We start from the raw sequence: 23366 nt of genomic DNA, 5'->3' as shown, positions 1-23366 counted from the left end.
GGCGATTAACACACTAATAACATCAGTATGTGATCACAGTAATTTTAATGACCTATTTTAGCCAATGTGAAACAATATAGAATGCTTCTTAATTTAAGATATGCTTAGTTAGCTTCTTAGCAACTCGACAATCTGAAATGTAACATCCATTGTCTTGAACAGCCTTGAAAAACCTGAACTTTTCCTCTTAAAGTTTTCAGTGTGCCTTTATGTATCTGAGGTTTGTCTAAGTTGAACACAAGACAAGTGTTGATTCTTTTTGAAGTACATAAATCAAGCTTTCTTAAAAACATCCAGCAGAAAACATTCAGCACATAAAAATGTCTCTCTTACCCTCCAGTGGGTCTCTGGTCAGCCCCAGCTGGCTGATGATATATCTGGGGATGTCTGCCTTCATCAGCTGTCCCTCCTTGGCGTGATCCTCGGCTGCCTCCAGCAGATGATAAAACTCTTCAGGGTTGAACTCCTATCATAGGAGGAGAGAAAAATTTAAGCCTCAGAGAAAGAGATAATAAAAACACAGCTTAAAGCTTAAAGTACTGGGGCTAAAAAAAGAATCATGTAGCTTATTTATCCTTCAACACAATAAATCATGATAACACCCACAGACAGTTTTGAAGATTGGAGTAGATCCAATATTGATGGCTGTGGAAACAAAAAAAAACTGTGGTCTTATCTCTACAGTAATTCATTCACCAAATAAATAGATAATAAATAAGTATGAATTCAAGAGTTCAGGAAGGGGTTGTGATTTTAAATGATGCAATGACAGGAAAGACGGGAGAACTGGTGAAATCATGTCCTAATATAGGGCATAATTTCACTACTGCCTCTTGTACTGCAGTTTCACAGGTTCCATCTTCTGTTTAGGGGTGTCCAAACTATGGCCCGGGAGCCAAATGCGGTCCGCAGCCTACTTTTGATTGGCCTGCAGCAAATTTTGAAAATAAAGTGAAACTGGAACATGAAGCTTTTGCTTTATTGTATTGAACTTCTTAGTTTTAACACAAGGCAGTGCTACTGTGCTAATTCTGTCAAACATTTTGACAAGAAGAATTTATTGATATCTTTATTAATAGTTGACTACACTCAGATGACACTGTAAATGGTAAACATATTGGCAATCAAAGAAATAATGTTATCTTGATTTTTAATGCCCTAAGTAATTACCCCACTGAATAGCAGCACCAGTAGTGTCCCAGGTGCATAGCCAGTAGTAGCCAGGGCCAACCAGGTCCCCCTGAAATGTGACTGGCCTCCCCAAAATCCTTAAATTGATTTGCTATTTGCCTCATCAACCACTAAGTAGCCATGTGAGCACATTCAATCACTAAGAATAATCTACATTAAACTGGTTTATAACTTTAGTATCCCCAAGGTGCAGTATATGAAAGTGGCCTCACCATTCTTATATATTTTAATATGTGGCCCTCAGTGGAAAAGGTTTGGACACCCCTGCTCTAGTTGGATAGATACTGATAACCAGAGTTTCCAAAAGACAGCATGCACTTATATTAAAATCTTTTTAGATCTGTAACAATCTGTCCATTATTAGTAAACAAACTATATTAATGAACAATTTCCCCTAACTCTTCCATTACGCATCAAGGTCAGAAATGTCACCTGTGCATATCTGTAGCGGATTAGACAGAGGAACAGAGAGAAAGTCAAGCATCCTAAATGTATAAGAGAGATGTCTGGTGTTAAATATGAATCTATCCTGTTACTTGTAACAGTTTTATGCAGATGATGTTATTATGCACTCTTTAAATTAGGGGTTGTTAAGCATCTAAATCAGCAGTGACAGCCCTGAGTGGCACATTTCAAATTGAAATGATACTGAAATCAGGCACTTGCAAAGTGAAACTGTAGGATGAAGAGCGGAAGTGTTGTGCATATGAAGAGAGCAGTGGTATGTGCACGCACATTCAAACAGCAGAGTAAAAAACAAAAAAAAGTTAAGTAAAATAGAGCCATTTTAAACACAAGTTAAAATTTACTTTATGTGTCAAAACTTTTTTTAACAATCTCCTACGCTACCTCTATTATTCTTTCAATGAGAAAAAGATGCACAAAAAGGTGCACAGACCATATTTATCATCCTAAATTACAGAGATCCCCATTTGCATGGGATTAGAATTACCTGTGGATCTGTGTGTGCTGAAATCTGGTAGGTAATTTGCTTTGGCATTTTAACTCCTGAAATAACAGACACGGTCGATTCACACGAGATTAACAACAGATGTCCTGGTCGAATATTACAAGTTACCAGAGGTCCCTAGGTAATACTAGTCTGGTGCAAATAGGGCACATGGCAGTGTTTCTCAGTTTACTCTCACAGCAAAATTCAGCCACTCAGATTAACTAATGAAAATGTTACCTTTTTTCCTACAATGGAACAAAACTTGACAAGGAGACAGAATAAAACAAACATGCTTAAAAAGTACATCATTACAGAAGCCCTGAGATGATCTACATGCATACATTGGATATTACCTCGTTTACTATAATAACAAGATCACTGTGGTTGATTTCTAGAGAGCTCAAACAACTAACTTGTCATGGGAACACTATTTTTGTTATCCCATGATAATTAGATTATTAAATGAGATCTTGATAAAACAAATAGAATTTACTTTTTATCATGACAAATGGAGTGCAATCAAATATATGGATGACTGGGCACATTCCAGAGTTTTTGCTACATTTTTTTCAGGCATATATTTTCAACCCACTGAAAAAAGCTGCACAGGCTCCTTTTGAGTCCTTACCCACCAGTTGAGAACTTCTGATTTAAGGGGTCTGTTCATGTCTTGTTATGGTCTTTGTTTCATATCAGCTAACAATGATGTGAGTTATAAAAAACATCACTGACTATTTTGTCTAAATCTGTCCAGACAAGTGTATTCAGACATAATAGATACAAAGACCAAAATAATTCCATTTGGTCCCTGACTTATTACCACAAAACTAGCATGAAACAACAACCTTCTGCAAATTGATGACCAAACACAGCTGTGGAGATGTCAGACAAACACAATCAGAGTTAATACACCTCCAAACTTTAAATTGCTTTCTTGAAACATCTTTTTTTTCTGACTGAAACAGCCTTTTGTAGTGTCCTTTGGGATTCACTTTCATTCCTGTTGCTGGAATAACATTTTGATTAGAAATCCGAGCCCGGGGCAGCCAGGATCATTTCCTTTCTCCCTCTCTCTCTCATGTCTGCTCCCCTCAATCCAGAGAAAAAAGAGCGAGCACGGGGATGGGGAATTAACCTGCCTCTGTGATAGCTTGCTCTGCTCCAGGATAATATTCCTGCAGCTAACAGCAGACTGACTGTGTGACATTTTCACCAAATCAGAGCACAAGAATGACTTGAATGCTTAATGAACTCTTCCACCGTGGACAACATTTTATCTTTGAGCATGTCTTCTCCTCTCTAACCTGAGGCCACGAGGATCTTAACTCCCCACCACATCCTGCCTGACCTTATCGACCTCTCCTGACGGTCGCCTTGGCAACTGAAAGATGAGCCGGGAGGGTGGGAGGCTTGACAATGACAATGATGAACACGTGAGGCCATCAATCAGTGAGCTGATATCGAGCATAGCTAATCCAGTGTATACAGAGAGGCTTGTTATTACTAAGTAAGCTGAAGGGAGTTATTTATCGTACATATCAATATGCCAAGGACACGGCTCTGTCTACTCACTGCTGACGAGATGGAGAAGTAGTCGGTTTCAATTTATGTAAGAAAAATATCCCGCAGCAATAAATGTGTACTCTACATCTGCCAACATAAGCTGCATGCAAAGAAAAAAGAAAAAAGAAAAAGTCCTGACCTCTCTACATTCATACAAGTGCATCTAAAATGCTGAAGGTAAAACTAGATTTACATCAGCTGTCATTTCTGAATACAAGGGTGCAGAGTCATAATGCAATACAAGGGAAGGACGTAGTACAACTCTAGTAGTGCTTTTAAATATCTTTAATTTCAACACACCATGTTTTGTATCAGGATTTATAGATATATGTTTAGAGTCACATTGCTTCCACTCTTTCATGTGACATGATGGATAGATGTGTTTCCTGGTTTTAAAATGTTTTGTTCATAAATGAAAAATCATCCCTGACCTGTCCTGTTCGCTACACAGTTTACATTTTCAACAAAGTCAGATTATAAAAGAATGGTCAAAGTGAAAGTGAAAGTGATTTCACTGGTACAAAATCATTACCAGAAAACATTGTAATCTGCCAGATGCAGATGCAGCAGCAGAGATAATTTTGAAAAAAAACAAAAAAACAAATTGAGCTGTTTCCAACTATACCGAGAGTTAAAAGTACAAAATTTAAAAAATCTTAACTCTTAAGCTACTTTTGTGACTAGAAAGTTGTAAAATATTCAGGCAAAAAATATAAAGTTGAAATAAAGATTTACAGAGAAATAGCAGCAGACAAGAATTTAAAAAAAACTTCTGTCTAAAGTCTGGACGAGGTCCGTTTCCACAAAAAGGTCTGGCTTGGTTCAGTAAAGTTTTGCCATGATTTATCACCATGTTTCCTCAGCTGAAATCCACCCAGTGTCACATGTTGTGGTGGGAAATCCATCTCTTTTGAGAGATCTGGATCATTTGGCTCAGCTCAGTAGAGCAACGAAGGATATAGGAAAAGCAACTGGCACTCACCTGGGAGTTAGCTACAGCGGCTCACATTAAAGAGCTGTTATGTAGCACAGGTTCATTCGTGAAAAGCTCATCATTACTCGGTCGCTTACCCCATAAGGCTTATTTGGTTAACAGTATACCACTGTTTCAATTAAAAGCATGTTTATGACAAAATGAGGACTGTTTATATAATCAAAGGGGCTCAGGTAGCATCTCAGCTCAACACAAGACTCCTCAGGACTTTTGTCTCCCTTCATCTGGAGGCTAGAAGATCTGCATAAATGGTTGAACTGGAATAAAAACACTTTTTTTGTAAAGTGTAGGGGTCGCACTCAATGTATGCAAAACTTTTCTGATGATAACTGCAGCATAAAGGTCCATTTAAAGCTCTGAAGTACTAACCTGTCTACACTTCCTGACCCCCAGCGGACATTATGGATCACATGAGTGCAAACAACCTATACCAGCATTACACACTGGCAGGAAAAAATGGTGTTTTGAGCAGAACCAACAGCACAGCTGTAGTTGTTTTTTTAACTTCATTCCTTGAACTTTAAAGGGATTATTGAGAACTGAGGTTTACCACTAAACTACAGCTAGTTCAATCCTTATGACACTTGAAAACAACCGTGTTTTTGTTGAGTTATTTCAAGCTCTGTCAGGGTTATCTCAGGGAACCACCCAGCAAACCTGGTGGAGTTAATTGAAATTAAGTAGTATTTAATTCTTCCAGGTCTGTCGGAAACCTCAGTACAAAACACATGAAAGCCTATAAATGTAGATTTATAAGAAAAAAAAAATTATTGACTATAGCATCAGGCTGCAACATAACATAATTGAAAAAAGTGAAGTGGGAGTGAATACTTTCTGAATGCACTGTAGGTACATTCCTTGTATAACAGTACAAGTAAATCTACTTCATTTCATATCCCTGTGCCCTTCTCAAACCGCAAAGGTCAGCATATGAGAGCTGAAACATAGCAGAACTTTTAACTTGACACAGGTAAAATAAATGTAAAGCGAGCGATCAAAAAGAACCCCAGAATATCTCAGGATATCAAAACTCAGTCTATCTTTCAGGAGTGACAGCACAGCTTCCAGCACTGACACACTTAAAAAATCAGTGTTTCCTCACAGCACCCAGTCTGCCCCACTTCTCCTCTTTCTTTCATGCCATTTTAGTGTGAGGGAGTCGACTCTCCATCTTCAAAAAGAAGGAAAGAAATGACTTCTTTCCATCAGATGAAACAAAACAGTCTCAGCATGCATACAATGATCCAGTCACTTGATAAAATGAATGTGCATTTGATGGAACTGTATCTATATCTCGGAAAGAAAAAAAAAAAAGACAGGAACTCACCAAACATTCAAGGAGCCTGGCCGGACGAGATATGATGATGAAGAGTTTTTTGACCAGCTCGATGACGAAGGTGAGCTCTGAACTCTCCGAACGTTCATATGCCTGAAAGACACGGAGAGAAGGATGGATCAAAAGACAGATATGGGTCAGTTAGAGTTGAGCTGTGTTCAGACAGAGGCAAAAAAACCCCATCAGTTCAGATTCCTGTCCTCATCTTCAACTTACGTCATGCAGCAGCTTCTCCAGGTTCTCTTGCAGTTCACAGAAGTAGACGCTGGTAATGAGACCCTCTCGTGATTTAGTCAGGCAGTCCCTCGACAGCTCAGCTACCTGGTGGTGAATGAAGCTGAGGACCCCATCGGCCAGTGGCAGAACATTCTCTGGGGAGTAGTTCTGGATGAATTCTGCCAACCTCTCTTCCATCTGAGCTGTGGCCTAAAGAGGGATAACGGTCAAATTCTGCCAAACAGTCAGGCTGCCATTAAAAAGACACTAACAAACATGAGCTCAGGTCAAATATCCAGGATGGTGTAACTTTTATTCTGTTTATCTCACTTACAACACCTTAACTACATCTCTGGCTGGGGGCTCTGCCCTCTGTTGCATCAGCTGCAATGACATAAACTAAAGGTTGAGCTTAATATGACAAGTCTCCTGAATTTGTTGCACTTAATGGTAACTTTTTTTAACTGGTTTGACCCCATTATTATTTATATCAAAATCTGTGGACAGTTGGACCCTCTCCAATTGTGCATTTGGAGGAGCCATTCATGTTTCTTAATGTTTTAAACCATGATAAGTGATTTTTGGCTAATTTGGGGCAATATTGAATACAACTTGTAATGTTTGGGATTAGTCATCTAAACAACCAAACACTGCTATGATTGATGGCATCAGAATTCCTAGTTAGATGAACTACTTTTGGTAGCACCTAATTTTAGTGTGCCCTAATTATTAAGTTATTTTTATAGTAAGTAAGTAGTAAGTGTAATTATCTAGTATTATTTCTTTATTTGGGCCCACTAAATTAAAGTGAAACCTATCTGAATAATTTTCAATTAGTTTTTGGGTTAGGGGTTTAGGGCAAGGCTGCCCATAAGTGGGAAAAAAGGGAAGAGTTTCTGGGGCCCAGCTAAATTGGGGGCCTATGGTTGTCAGCAAAATCAGGGTCCATTGTAAAGTGAAGCTATGATAACCATATCTATTCATATTGCCTGAATAATAACCAGTCTTATCAAAACAATAAATATATTTTTGTTTATTTATGTTATTCTTAAAAATGTAAACCCCTTTTCTTAAAACATAGTTAAAATAGGTTAAAAGTGGCAAAAATGGACAGATCTATGAAATGGGATTTTAAAAGTAGCAGAAATGGGTTTAATGTGGCAAAAATGGCCCATTCACTGGGTTTGTCAGGGGACAAGCCAATTTTGTGCGCAGGCCTGGTTAGGGTAAAATACCACTTAATTACCAGAGAATTGCCAAAATATTACAATAAATTACGTTATAATCAATATATTATTAATAGTTAAATACGTCCTTAATATTAACATATTTCCATGTTATTACTAAGTAAAATGCCAACTTATTACTAGTTAATTACCACCTTATTCTTGAAGCTACTTGATAATTACCACTTACTACTGTAAAATTACTAGGTAGTTAGGGCTCTAATAAAGAGCTTCCATACCTCAGGTAAGACAACATATATGAATTAAAACCTGTTTAATTATCATGGAAATTAGTCATTGGAAACATCCCTAAATACAATGTGTACACATCAATCTAATGAGAGGAATTTGAAAGCAAGGAGCTATTTTACATTAACCAGCAAAGTAGCAAAATTTCTATCAAACTAAACTCTAGTTTAATCTTCTATATTTCATAGCATAAAGGTCATTATTATGATGTCTAGCTCTGTTTTTGTTTACAAAACCACTGCCTCTTTAAGTGCTTACTGTCCTGCTGTAGCACAAGCTGGCAGCGAATTGCTAGCTGCTGTTTGTGCTGGTAAAACTATTGTTTTTTTTTTAAATAGTTTCTCACAGGAGACAGCCTGCTCCTCTTACATTAAAGATAGTATGTTGGAGAGTTTGGGGGAACTAAAATAGAAATGTTGTGGGCCAGATGGCTAAACAAAGAGTTAAATTTTCACCAGAAAATGTTTTCAAGCTATTGATGCTTGTTTTTATAGAGTCATTACAAGTTATCCCCCTCCAATCTCTTATACAGTTATTTATTAAATACCCACTTCCACTTATTTCAAAATATTTTGCAGTCATTTATCAGTGTTGGGAAAATATGAATATTGCTGATATGTCTGCTACAGTTGAGCCACGCACATGTGAAAGAATTGCTTAAAAAGCAGGTGACATTATTATAATCTAGGCACCACTAAGCTTCCATAAATAAACTTTTTTGGGTCTATTTTCTATTATATAATGAGGATATAGTTTAGTTTAGCCAGGGACAGTGGGCAGCTAACTGTGATCAGACTTGTTACTGCAGCTTACGGGCCATGACTGTGAATGATGGTGGTGAGTGAGAGACCTGCTCGCCTGCTCCATAGAAACCATCATCTCTAAGACACCGATGTGTATCCACATCCAAGAACATAACTCAAATAGACAGGTCGAAGAGGTTTAGTTGCAGTTGGATAACATATTGACCTGGAGTGAGATGTTTGATCCGACTGATTTTGTGCTCACAATCAGAGACTCAGAGGTCAGGTCTAACATCTAAGACCAGGTCGGCCTCCAGGGGAGGTTTTCACACTCTGCTTTGTAAACAGCTGGCAGAGATCAATGGGATAAAATCTAATGTAGCTCCCTGAATGAGAACTGTCTTTTTATTGGAGGTCAGAGGAAAGTGTTAGTTTAAAGGACCAAGGTCACAGAAAAACAGCTGTGTATAACAGAAAACTGCATGAAAAGATCTCAGAATAGACAGTAGGGCTTAGCGATTTAGAAAAATAAACTCAGTGCGATTTTCTTTCCAACACTGCAATTGTGATTTAACATGCAATCATTTTTTATGTTCCTCATCTAATATATTTTTTGAAAAACACAAGCAATAAATAATTCTTTATTCTAACCAACACAATGTTATATTTCTTAAACAATATCTGCTCTTTCCTGTAAGCCAGGCTTGTAAGTTAGGATGAATTCTTTTCATAATAATAATGCTGCATCTTTCTAAACTCCCCCTTGACCAAACACCCCATAAATACTTCTGTATGTCCATTAGCTTTCTGTAACTGTTACACATTTGCCTGAATCACTGCCCTCACAGAGTATCTTACATGAAGCACCACTCATCTTATAGTCATTTTTAAAAAATAACAGCACTGTAGATCAAGACTGCAGAAACCTGCAATCAAGGAACTTAAGAACTTTTGTGAGTCCTAAAGAACAAAGAAAGAATGTTTTAAGAAAAAGAAGAAAGAGATTTTTGTTTTAATTTGTCCTCCAGAGATCCGCACATGTTTAATGACCAGTTAAAGCTAGTCAAAGCAAATCATAAGCCACACACTCTTAGTTCTTTAAGTACAGATGCCTGCTTGGTGAATATGTTCTTTAAGTGTAGCTTCAAGAATTTAAAAAATGTATACACTATTTAACCAAACACATTTATAAATTTGTAGATTATATAGCTTCTGAGCTATATGAGCTTCTGTGTGTGTATTGTTTCTGTGCATATTTCAGGTGTGTATAGATGCCCAGTTTACACTCGTGTGCTTGTTTGTATGAGGCTGACCTTGGGGAATCGCTCCTTGTAGACATGGTTCATCATCACGATTTCATTGTCATAGCAGGAAGGAGAGCGCCCCGGGCTGCAGGGAGACAAACACGGAGAGCAGGAGTGTAATATACAGCACACACTGAGAATATCAAAGGAGGAACAGCTCAGTGAGGGGAGACGAAGGGTGAGACAGACAGAAGCAAGCTTCTGTGTATTTCACTTGAATAGAGGAATAATAAACTGCTTCCTGACTTGTCCATCCTGTCTGTACATTATGTTAATGTAGGGATCAGAAATTCAGTACACTCTGTTTACGTCATGAAACCTCCGTTATTACAAGCAGCAGACGTCAGACACGTATAAATACATGGAGAGTCCAAACACATTTACCCATGTGTGATTAAAAGCAAAACACTGACCTACAAATCCGGAAATCTTTATTGTATCTTAGAGAAATGTTTACAGTGCCGTCTCTCATTCACAAAAAAACACCCCATATATAAAGCAATGTGTTGTGCTGTAGGAGAACACATCAAAGCTTCATAGAAAGATGTGAATAATGATAATAGGCATGTCAGTGTACTAAATAAAGGTAGACTGCATACTGAAGCAGAGAGATATTATCTAGGGCAGTGACTGCTGAGGAGCTTAATATGAAGGCTGAATACTGATCAGTAGTGATGTGTTGTAAAGAGCTGGGGCACATCCAGAGAAGAGCTCTGATTGGTGGTATTGGTCGAGCAAATGCTAGAGACCTCTCTTAAGATGCTTTCACAGTGCATTTCTGTGATATTACATAATGAAGCTCTGCCGTCATCACGTGTTAAGACATATGGAATCTGCACCAGCTACATGTGTGCTGTTCTTACATGTTAATTCACACTGCATTACACCGTTGCAGGAAAGCATAAGAGCGCAGCACAGCAGGGGATCCACATGCACACATGGTCATACATGCCTGCTGGCTCTGGTGAGTCTGTTCTCCCCACTGAAATGCCTCTGTTCCTGCCAACGGATCACTTTGTCCCCCTTTCAAGCTTTGTAAGGAAGGCAAAGCATCACAGGGATGTAAATGTCACACCTTGAAACATTTCTGTGAAGCAGCCTTTATTAAAAAACAATTTCACTCTGGAGAGACTTAAAGAAGTTTAGGACAGAGTAGCATTGATACTACACAGGTAGTGGGAAGATATTAACCATATTAATGGACGCACTGGTACAAGGCTTTGAGAAACTTTGATAGATTTTAGATTTCTACATTAATATCATTTGAAGGTAAATTAATGTTACAAGTAATGATAACTATTACCGTTCACGTCACTACATTTGTGTGCACAAAATTAATACACAATGCATGCATTATATATGATTCTATTTATTTATAAACTCTGTAGCGCACATTTAACAATTAATATGTAAAAGTCTCTGGTTATCAATAAATTAATCAGAGAATTAAAGAATTGAATTTGGTGCCAATTTTATATTGTTTGAAGGGCTGTTGACACATAACACTAAACTTCATCGGATTTATCTTATTTTAAATTTCAAAATCTGGCTTCTACTAAATTAAAATATTTCTGGAACGTATGCAATAACTGGATTATTATCATATCTCAACATTTTGTTTAGTTGGGTTCTTACATCACCTCAAGTAACTCCAACAGTTGGCAAAGCCAGAGAAATCCTTTACACTTGTAAAGGTCTTTGCCGTATCATCAGCTCTAATAGACAAGACAAGTTCTTAGCCTTAGAAATGCTGAATGTTATGTCACAAGCAGCTACCTAAGGAAGCAGGAACTTCCACTGGAAGCTCCTGTTTGTTACTCATTTATGTTTGTTACTCATATGCCGACTTATGATGGACCATGATTATTCTCTGCCATCAGCAGTGCGTTCTGCCAGAAAAGCTACCTCCATAACATTTAACTCTATCCCCACAACCCACATCTCCTTAATATTGTGGCCCCACTGGACATTTTCAAGATGAGTAGAGATGAGCTGCTGAGCTCTGCCTAGCCTGATTAAGTACTTCTAGTTTTGATTTGAGGAATCGGATCATTGAAAACATGCTCCATAATGTAATATTTACTCAACAGTGAACCTGTATTTTAGTGTCATGAATGAACTTCACATGATGAGGCAGAAAAGCTGTTAAAAGTGGCCTTCCTGGTCATGGCTGCTGACAATCAAAGGATGGTTTGTGAGCATTTAGCGGTGCTAATCAGGGTGTCCACTTTTAACAGCTTTTCTCCCTATTTGTGTGAAATTCATCCATGAGATAAAAATAGTGGTTTACTGCCCACTTACTACACCTTGTGTTTTTACTCTCTCCTTGTCTCCTTTACTCTCTCCTTTTGTTATTGTTTCGACTGCGAGTCCCATGGGGGCTTGATTTAAACTGTGTGTGTGTTTAAATGTTGGTTCTAGAATAACTGACTTGCTGTGAGAATCAACATTTGTAGAAGTACTTCAGTTGGTACTTTAGTATTTGATAATATGGTTTTGGACATTTTACCTGTTTAAATACTTCCTGAATTGCAATTTAGAAACAAACATTTAAATATAGTAAAAATCTAACTAATGAGGGGGAAGTAAGATGGATGAGTAACACAGAACACACCTGGGAGACTGGAAACTCAGAGGAGGACATGTTTTTATTATTATTTTTTTAAATTAGCCTCATTAACTTGCTAATATTTTAGCATTACACCAAGCTGCACTGACACATTCACAGAAGGCCAATTAAAGAAGATTAACCAATAAAAAAAGGGTTTCTGCTCTAAAGAAATTATCTGCGCCTTCTGCATCTGAGTTTGCTTTTGCATAAGCAAGTTTTCACTTTGAGAGCCTTAGAGGCAACTCACTGTCCTTTAATATACACTTGAATTATTAAATATTTGTCAGGTTTCTATTCTATTCCTTCGCAAGATGATCTTAAAGGCTTGTTGGCTCCCTCAAAAAGTAATAAAAATGATTCAATGTCACTAATGTAAATAAAATGGCTATATGGCTGTCAAATGTATCATATTTATAGAGAGATGTCACATTTCTGAAATTGAAAAGTTTGAACTCTAACTGTAAACACTGAGCTTTAAAGCTCAAACTGACCCCAGTCTCAGACATATCTGTCTAGGACTGGTAAGCTTTTTTGTGACTGTGTTACTAGAAGCAGCATCATGTGTTTCTTTCCATGGCTTCTAGGGGATTTAAATACATAAAAAGTTAATAAAACAGTTGTGGTGTATGCATTTTCACAAAGTTTTCTTCCCCATGACCTCCTGTGCACATACCTGAGGCTTCTAGAGCGAGGGCGAACGTGTGGCGAGCGTCGGCCCCCATCATCGTCTGTGATGCTCTCAGTGCTGCCAAAGTGCTTGGACAGGAAGTGCAGCTCATCCATGGTGGGCTGGAAGGGCAACTGGTGCAGTCGCTCCTGGGATGAGCTGGATGACTGGTGACAGACATTAAAAAAAAGATGAGGTTAAACTGTGAACAGATCTTTGACAGACAGAAAGCTTGTGTCACAGCTGAACATCAAAAAATGGTGGGAAAGTGTTAATCAATGTATAACAAAAAAAGGAGAGAAGAGAGCAGAAGGTGTACAATGAAGTACGTGGGAGGAAAGAGCTGAAACACAGAAGCGACTAACTTTACCTAACAAGAAAGAAAGAGAACAGAAACAAGAAAAATATCCAGGAGGAGTTGGTGTAGGAGGGCAAAACTGAATAATGTGGACTAAAAAACAGAGCAAAATGTCTGCAGGGAACCTAAAAAGTGACTCCATGTAGAAGTTGACAGCTGCTCTAAGTGTTTTCAGCCTCAGGGGGGGTTAATGGATGAACTATTCGATCTTAAACAAAAGACTTTCTTCAATGCAGGAGGGAGAAACTGGCCTGGATCAATGGGGGGCTTAATGAACACATCTCCCAATGGGACACCAAGGTTGGCTTTGGCTTCCCAACAATCTCTACTGCTATAAAAAATCCATTAGAAACTCTATTCAGGAATGAACCACGCAAGCTGCAGGAAAAAAAAAAATGAAATGATGTTGTGAATGCAGCACAGGTCCAGTCGACAGAATCAATTAAAAAGTTCCCTGGAGATGCAGAGAGATCATCTACGGAGAAAAATGCTGTTGGATATCACAGATGGTTGTCATAGAGGAAACTCTTTGATGTCTGTGCCCCTCCTTTCCTGCAGTCATCAGGGTGCATCTCAATTCACATAATTATGTCTACATTTCTTTCAAATGCATCCGTCCCTCAAACTGAAGTCATTACAGAGACAGAAGAATGGATGTAAAAACAGAGGTAACAAGAGACACCCTTTTCAAGGAAAATGTATGTTTCATCATCTAAAGCATCATCTGAAGCCACTTTCACAGCAGGTGGCACAGCTGAATCAGCTCAAGCCCCTCTGGAGTCTCCCTGAGGCATGCAAGTTTGTTTATGCATGTCTATGTGCAGACTAAAAAACACAACAGCATATTCAGCTGTATCAGTTTGGATGAGTGGATAGCTTTTTTTTTTTTTTTTTTACTGGACAGCTTTTTGAATTACTCAAAGGCTTGTAATGTCTTCAATGCAGGAGTAGGACAGTGAATTGAAATAGAAACAGGGATAAGAAAGTGGCGAATAATATGCAGAAAAGTAGTTTTAGGTTTGGCTTGAACCTGGGCTGCTGGATGGGTGGCTGGATGGAAGGAGGGATGGACAGATGAATAAATGGATGGATGGATGGATGGATGGATGGAGGGACGGACGGACAGAGGGATGGACGGATGGACGGATGGATAGAAAGATGGATGGATGGATGGATGGATGGACGGAAGGGTGGGTGGATGAATGGATGGATGGATGGATGGATGGATGGGTGGAGGATGGATGGATTGATGGATGGATGGATGGATGATGGAAAGATGGAAGGATGGATGTATGAATGGATGGATGGTTGAAGGGATGGATGGATGATGGATGGATGGATGGATGGCTGGATGAATGGCTGAATGGATGGATGAATGGATGGATGGACAGACGGGTGGGCAGGCAGACGGATAAGTGGATGGATGGATGGACGGGTGGGTGGACAGATGGATGGATGGATGGATGGATGGAGAAATGCATGGATGGATGGGTGGATGGATAGATGAATGGATGGATGGATGAATGGATGGGTGGATCGATGGATGGATGGATGGATGGATGGATGGATGGGTGGATGGAGGGATGGACGGATGGATGGATGGATGGATGGATGGATGGATGGATGGAAAGATGGATGGATGGAAGTAAACAGATGAATAAAACCTGAGTTTTGGAGTAGTCATACATGCTGGCTGCACTGATCCTGAAAAACGCTGTGGTATTTGGTGAAGTAGAGAGATTGGTGAAGTAGATTTGCAGAGACTTTCCACTGTTTCCTTCTCTACTTTCATGCATCCTGCCTCATTTCCCCTTTAACAGTGTACTGCATAAATTATCTGCATAAATGTGTTTCATATGAAGCTCTTCATATGGAAAACTCACACTCCTCCTTCATGTGCCCTGTTCAGTATGCAGGGTCCTGCTGTAACTAATCAGGCAAGTAATGGCCCATGTAGAACCAGCAGAGCACTGAAACTTGAAGGGGTGGAAGAGCGATGGAGAGGGAGAAACCATCTTCAACCTCATCTAGCTGTAAAAGGAGATCAATGAGTCGCCAGCTGTGGATGTTCCCTCTGTATGTGCTGCTGTGAAGAGAGGCAGTCAGTGAAAGAAACGATGCATGAGAGAGCAGCAGAGATACAGAGGGAGTAATAGAGTTCAAGATGGCACAGAGATGAACAGGGAGTGGATTATGAGTCAACACCTTGGCTCCACCTGAGCATCATACACATTAAAGTCTTTTTCTCAATTGAACTTTTCACTAAATGGGCCTTGCATTGTTCATCTGTTACACTTTGAATATTTACTGCTCAGACAACAGGGAACAGTGTTGTTGTCTCTGGGTGCTTTAAAACATGTTTCACTTTTACCTGAACTCGCTGTTATTTAGCTATTTTGCCTCTTTCTATCGCTATTTCTCTGAGGATAAAGTAACGGATGGAGAAACAGTTCCAGTAAATTGTGGAAATCAAAGGCAGCAACAGATTTGTTACATTGCATTTTAATTATCCTCACTCCATTTTAGCCAGAAAAGGCCAAGTCATCAGCTGCAGATAAATCAGGTCGATCATATCTTAGCAACTGATTAGTTATTTTTAGTTTAGGTTTACATGCAATGCATGATCTTGATATCCAGCAGGGAAATCCTTTTAAATAATCATCCCAAACTCAGCAGCTATGTCTGGGAACACATGGGGCTTCTGTGTGTTTGTGCATGCATGGTGTTTAGCTGCAGTGTAATCATTTCCACGCAGAACGAGGGAAGAAAATTGGAACATGCAACTTTAGAGTGAAGTTAGAAATAGAACAGCATGATTTTATTCTAGAAAATATATGTAAATTAATTCTTTTAGTGAGATGCAAATTCATACTGAGGATTTAAAACCCACTTCATCAATTAACCAATGGGTGAGAAATAAAAAAAACACTTTCGTGACTTCATTTCACGACCCTTGTAGCACAAAGAAACAGCAGATTCAAGACTATAGTGTCAGTTACTTCTTTTCTGTCTCTCTGGAGAAAGTGAAAATAAATGAAATGTGCACTGCTTGATCCTTACGAGATTCACTCGTCATGCAGTGAAAAAAACATGATTTTTTTTTAGCTTCAAAACCAGCAGAAGCTTCACATTTACTTGAGGTGAACTTTTCAGGAGAATACTGCTGCACTGCGCTGTCTTGTTTGATAACCGCAAGTTTTGCTTTTCAAGGACAAGAAAAGTCAGCTTTATTCTACATTCAGGAAAGTCCAATACATGACACATAGGAAAGTTACTTCAATATAGGCCCATCGCTGGGAATCATGCTCACGACATAGGCTTGAAGCATGAGCAGGATTTGATAACAGCCAGAAAAGGATAGCCCGAACTACTCTACCACCAGATCCAACGGGGAATTAACCTCTGTATGTGCATATTTACCACCTATGAGCTTACTGATCTGAACTCATATCAGTAACAGCCTTACGAAATAAATCAAAATGTCCTTGCTGAAATACAACTAGATGTTTTGCTGTTTTACTGTCTTTCACTGATTTCTTCTTCATTTTTTAGGTACATAGATTTGAGTTTTTCTGATACTGAGTACACTGTAAGACCAGCACACAAAAAACATCTTATAAATATACTTTATGAGCCATGTGCTTTTTTTAGCTTGTATGGACGTAACAAATCTGTCCGGGTACAGTTACTTGCTGTTAAATAAGCTGAGAAAATAGAAAGAAGCAAGACAAATTGATATGATCTAACCTGACTCAAATAGCTAGAATGGACATCAGTGACAATGGACAATGTGGTGGATTCCTGAGACTGATACAGCTCAGTTTCACACTATTCTATACCAATCCTTCATATCTCTCCCTTCATTTTTCTGTACCAGGATTTCCTGGTGTTCTGTACCACTTGTTGGTCAAAGATAGCTCTAGTTCAATAGACCTCTAGAGTATTAAGCAGAGTATTAAAAAGTTTTACATAGATTTCAACAAGATGGCAGTATGAGCAAGGTAGGCACAGTGTCAACAGGGAAGTAGATTGCTTCAGGCATCCATTCAGTTTAATACAAGAGCCTCAGCCACGAGAGAAAGCATGTCCACTACTAACAACAACAACAAAAACAACAACAGTAAGTCATCCACAGTAATGCCCATGTGTCCCTAACAGAAAAGAAGCTACTTAACGCACAGGACTGACACTTAACCGACTGACTTTTTCAACTTGAATGCTAAACGTGTTGCAAAACAGTCATAACAGCACACACTTACAAGATAACCAAGAAACTCAAAACACCACAGGTTAGCAAATGAGCTAGTTGGCTAGCCGGCTAGTAGGAAGATGACGGGTTGCTTAATTTTGCTGCAATGAATGTAGCGTAAGCAAATCAGCAGCATCCGCAGTTTCTGTAGTTTTGAGTTTTTCGTCAATGAAAACTAGATTAAAACTAAAAGAGGTTAAAAATGATTAAAATATGACTTAAAGTATAAGACATCTTTATCAAAAAAACCAGACTTGATTTTAAATAGCTGTCAAAATTAACTTTAATGTGCACAGTGACGAATGCATGGTTAACAATTAGCTCTTTATTGTTGACCACACAAAGTGTTTTATCTGCATACACCAAAGCTGCTGATATGTAATTGGTCATTACAGCTCGGACTAAAAATGAACCCTAAACTAAGACCAGAACACTTTCAGAAAAATACTGACTGCTGTGTACACGTCACGTCTTTACGTACAATCTCTTCATAGAGAATAGCATCAGTTAAACTCTAATTCTAACTATATTTTTACTAGTAATTACCTTGGCTTTAAACAATAAAGTGAAACAGCCTTAATCCTATTGCTGGCATTTTATCACCTTAGCAGTCAAAGTACTATAGCACCACACTCTTTTTGTTTGTTACCTACAGCTAACTTTAATGATTTAGAATCCAAACAGTACGCGCTAAAAGCAGCCATATTATGCATTATATCAATTCATGCTATGCTTTGGAAAAGAAGAAAAGTTAATTTTTGGCAGGGTTAAAATCACAGTATTGGAGCAGTTTAATGACAGAGGGGCTATTCATAAGCAGATAATATCATTTAAGAAATATCAAAGAAATGTCTGGTCTCCATCTCAGTTTTTGAAACAGCTGTTAGTTTGAAAATGACTTAAGCAAATGAATTTGTCACAGCTGGGGATTCGACAGATCCTTAAAAAATATTGCTTTATTCTGTATCTGAGATACTGATTACATTTCTGGAGTCCCAGTGTTATTTCAACTGCATTTTGAGCACCACAAAACTCAAGTTCTTTGCAGATCATCACTTTGGTAAACTGGAGTTATAATGGAATTTAGTGGGGATAACTGCTCCAGATACTGCGAAAGGATGAGAGAGTGATTGTGTCAAGATGTTAAACTGCTGAGAAATACATCTTGACACAGTCAGAGTCTTGCATGGCGGTTCTGAATGTGTCTTTTTCTTCTTGGTCTTACCGTTGAGCTGGGTGTATTGGTGCCATATCCTGAAGAAGGCAGGGAAGCTAGAGACCATCGGCGGCCATCAGCTCTGTGGAAGCAAAAAAGGCGGGAGAGGGAGGACATATGTTATGATTAAATCCAATAAGAAACTGCTTTTTCTTCATCACTATTAGCAGCCAGAACTCCAATACCAGTTTCTATTTTGGTCTCTCCAAGCAACACATTTCAGAGTTTACTAAAGGAACAATACTTCCTTCTTCGTCCCTTCAATCTCTCCTGTTAAGCTTTCATTCTTATTATTCCTCCCTCCCCTCAGGCTGTCTGCAGCGCCCCCTGAGTCTGACACTTTCTCTGAGTGAGTGATGAAGGATACACGAATGGACAAAATGCTGCCACTTCACCTCATTCATCTCATCTCACTGAAACACCTCTGACACTCGATGGGAGCAGCTCAGGACAAAGGCAGGGCAGAGTCACGCAGTTTTATCCTGCATGTGTGTGTGTGAGAGTGGGTGGGTATGCTCCCTGGGAAGCGTCACCTTGTGTGTGTGTAAAAATAATCCTATAAACAATATAACTTCACACCGCTCTTGAGATGTCGTATGTGTAACTTCTTGTGTGAAAGAAGAAGGGAAGCCAACCTGCGAGAAGAGGCAAAGGAGAAGTGGGCTGGGCCGCTTGGTGAGAAGTTGCGCGGGCTATCCAATGGACTGCTTCCTGTGAAATACATACAGATACAGCACAGGAGAACACAGATACTGAGTGATAATAGCAAGAATAATGTACATAAAATTATCTTTACTTTTCAGGTTTTAAACTGTGAGTTTATACATTATATTCAATCATTAACATAGACAACATAAAGTACTTCCTCAGACAAAGCTCTGAATCTGTGTAAAGTCACTCTGTTACCTATTTACAGTATACTACACCTTGCAATACTGTATTTCATCCTTGGTCATTTTCTGCAGCATTAAATCATTTCTGGATAAAGTTTAACAGAGGTTTTTGGCATTTGATCATTTTTTAACATGAGTGCATCCCTTGCTACTTTTCTTTCCTTGGTACCCAGGGTTTGGTTGCCTCAGGCTGAATAAATACCCATTCATTATGCTCTTTTGTCAAAGACAAACACATCCTTTGCTTGCAGCAATGGTCAAAATGTTTTCTTACATCTAGAGCTTTAAAACTGGTGTATTGTATCGTGCCAATATAGTGTAAAGTAGGGCAATGCAATTAATCGCAAATCAGATTAAATAACAATGTGGGCTGCTGCAATTTTCAAATCGCAGAAAATCAAAAAATCAGTTTAATAAATCAATTTTTTACAGTGGCAGAGATTTTATGCACATTTTGCAAACATTCAAGTGTCAATTTTTTTTATAATGGTTTACAAAAATCCTCCTTTTTGTGTTTTATGCATTTTTCTTAATCAAAATGAGTAACAAAAAATTGATAATCCCTTACACAAAGCAAATGACAACATATTTGCAATGTGAGCAAAAATATTTAGCTCATTCTATCTAAAACTGATGAAGCCTAGTGTTACTTCACAAAAGTCATACCCAAGCTGCCATCAGCTGGTAGCCAGCCTCACCTCCCCCACCCCAGCCGCCTCCTTCATAGTTTAGAGCTTGTTAGTGTCTTGCTAAATTCCGTGGAGAAACTGTACCCATCTGTTACACTGCATAGCCTAGCTCACTGGTCCATATAACCAGCAAGTCTTTAGGAGCAATGGTCACTAAAATCACTGGAGGCTAATGCTACTAATGCTGCTACTGCTGCTATGTGAATCATATGACTCAACTTAAAAAATACTAAAATATCTCTTTAAGGAGTCAAATATGTTACCAATACTGTTGAATATTGCTTTCAATTATGTTTATAACATTTATTCACTGACCAATGTGTCCCGGCAGTGGAGAGTGCGGCCGTGGCAGGGTTGGGGATGTACTGGTCAGGATGAGGCTTTTCCGGTTACTGGTTCTGCAACTAGAACACAAGAGAGAACAGAGAGAGCGTCAGTATTTGTCTTCATTAAATTTAAGGCATCATTGATATCAGACAGACGATGTCTGCCCCACACACCGCAGACTGACCCTGAGCTTAATGAAAAGAGTTTTCACCCAGAGTCTGCATATAGCCTTTCATAAATGTATAGCCTTTAGTACAAGATGTGAAGCTGTAAGTGTGCTGGTGTGTGTTTTCTTATAAGTACATTGTGTTTCCATGTGTGTGAGCATGTGACAGGCCATAATGTAAGACTTTATTGACATCCGCCTTTCCACAAGTGAGAGCTTCAGAGCAACAAAGATTTTAATTTCCTCTAGGTCCAGCTCCGTGATGGCTGCTGCCATGAAATATAAAAGCAGGAGTGATGAGGCGACGGAGGGATGGAGAGACTGTCGGAGAGGAAGAAAAGGCCCGGGGAGGACAGGTACAGACTGCCATCAAGAACAGAAATGATTGAACCATAAAGGCCTCCCTCGCTGGAGGTGTCATTGAACGACGTCATGCACAGATGCACACACTCACACTCAGCTTATTGTCTTACATAACAGCTTGTAAAGAAGGAGGTGGATTTTTCAGGTGTTATTTTCATGTGTGGATTCATATCTCTCTGCTTTTTTGTGCTCATGGGCCTTTCCGTGCTCGTCTGCGTGCTTCACTGGAGTGCCTGTCACAGCAGATTTCACTGAGCGGAGCATATCTGACAAACAATACAAGTTTTCTCCCTGTTGCGTCAGCCAGCACGCTGCTCTACATCTGCACTGGAGCTTCTGTAAATCATAGACGTACTGATAAAATTGAAAAATGCACAGTCACGCAACATATGTTTGTTATTTGATGTATCTCCCTCAATCTATAACCTGTGTCTTCTGTCTCCTTTCCTCCAGTATTTATTTAGAGACATCAAACCCCTGCCAGGATTTTATTGGTGGCAGTGTGCCTCTGTGGGCGCCAGCTAAGGGAGAGCTTGTACTCAACCTTGCAGAACAGTGGAGGATCATATTGAAATATTTAAGAGAAATGCATTAGCTTTTGGAGGGAGGGCTGGAAGTGACTTAACACGGGCCTTCAGAGCAGCACTCAGAAGATTAGCAGAGGAGAAAGGCAGAAGGGTGAGCAAGGAGAAAAAAGGCTGGAAATGAACGCAGTAAATTCCTCTGATTTCCTTTGTGCTATTTTCTGCCTATGTATGCTCTCTAACCTGTCTCTTTTCACTGGTTCTTTAACCTGCAGTCTCTCAATTCAACATTTTCACTGCTGCTCTTCTTCAATCAAAGCTGAATCACTTGAGCACAGCCTTGTTGAGCATATTCTTAGCTTTGATTCATGATTCATCACAGCTAAACACCACAGAACCGTCATATGGCAATGATTCACTTTTTAGGAGGAGTGTCTCATGCATCAAACCTTATATTACTGGAAATATTTCACCTTACATGCTTCATTTCTACTTTTTGTTCCCTACCCGTTTTACATTTTCATAACTATCTCTTGACATCTTATGTCTTTCTTCTTCATTTCTTCAGTTTTCCCTCAATATCCTGCTCTATTCTTCATCTCCCTTCAAAATTAATTCTGGCTGATGAATAATTGAAATGCAGAAAGTCAAGAAAACTCATTCTTTCTCTTTAAATCTTTTTTTTTTGGTAGGTTATGGAGTCTGCTACACTATTAAAGGCTGTAACAAAATGAAAACCCACAATAGCAAAGCAATCTAATCTTCCCATAAAGCCAGAAGTCTCTTGCAGCAGCTGTGCTTTATAACATTGTTATCTTAAATGAATGCTGAAAAAGGGCATCTTGCCCAAAGCACTTCTACAGTAAAAAAAAAAAAAGGTTAAGTATGAGTGCAGCTCTTTAGTCCATACTCCAGCAGACAGTCACATATTTATCACCAGAAAAAGGTCAGGCTGGAGTTTGCTGCTTGTATTCCTGCTAGAGGCACGCATAGGAGAAGAAGGAGGGAGGAGAAACTAGCAGAGACATCCATCTGTGGATGCAGACTCCTTTTTATGTCAGTGTTTATGATTATTTCTGGATGATATGCAATAAGTCTGTCAAAACTAGCAAAGATCAAAGAGCAGCATTGGAAAAAATGGATGCTGATGAAAAAAAAATTAAACACAGCACTGACTTAGCATCTTAAGAAGCAGTTAGTTACAGTCACATCCTATTCACTTTAGTGCTAATAGGCCATTTTGTAGTGGTGTCTGAAGTTTGAGTGAGCATTGTTATTCCTATAGTGCACTCGTATCCCACAGTGCACTGTAAAAAGTAGTGAACAACCAATGGTCACTATCTCAGCCATAATTGCCCTCATGTATTACAAAGTGTTCAAAGCTTTAACAAGAGGAAAGTATGGTTTCACTGCTCCAATACATGACACATGGAAAACAGCTGGTGTGAATATAAAACACAGAAACACAGAACAGCTCATATTTAGAGGCAGAGCCAGAAGTGGTAAATATTCAGGGCTTAGCCCAAACT

At 38.9% G+C, this 23366-nt stretch overlaps 1 protein-coding gene across 1 annotated transcript in view; it reads right to left on the bottom strand.

Annotated features, from left to right (window-relative positions):
- Nucleotides 1–23366, bottom strand: part of mast1a (microtubule associated serine/threonine kinase 1a) — a 102477-nt gene that overhangs the window by 24663 nt on the left and 54448 nt on the right. The window contains exons 3-10 of the mRNA XM_041785606.1: nt 20773–20861; nt 19511–19586; nt 18885–18957; nt 13059–13219; nt 9784–9859; nt 6253–6462; nt 6028–6129; nt 334–466 (exon numbers count right to left, since the gene is read on the bottom strand). Of these exons, the coding sequence (XP_041641540.1) occupies nt 334–466; nt 6028–6129; nt 6253–6462; nt 9784–9859; nt 13059–13219; nt 18885–18957; nt 19511–19586; nt 20773–20861 (920 nt within the window). The remainder of the gene's footprint in view (nt 1–333; nt 467–6027; nt 6130–6252; nt 6463–9783; nt 9860–13058; nt 13220–18884; nt 18958–19510; nt 19587–20772; nt 20862–23366) is intronic.

Source organism: Cheilinus undulatus, linkage group 4 (genome assembly GCF_018320785.1).
Source record: "Cheilinus undulatus linkage group 4, ASM1832078v1, whole genome shotgun sequence".
Lineage (NCBI taxonomy): Eukaryota > Metazoa > Chordata > Actinopteri > Labriformes > Labridae > Cheilinus > Cheilinus undulatus.
Note: the sequence above shows the minus strand (reverse complement) of the source record. Positions and strands in the feature narration are given on the sequence as shown.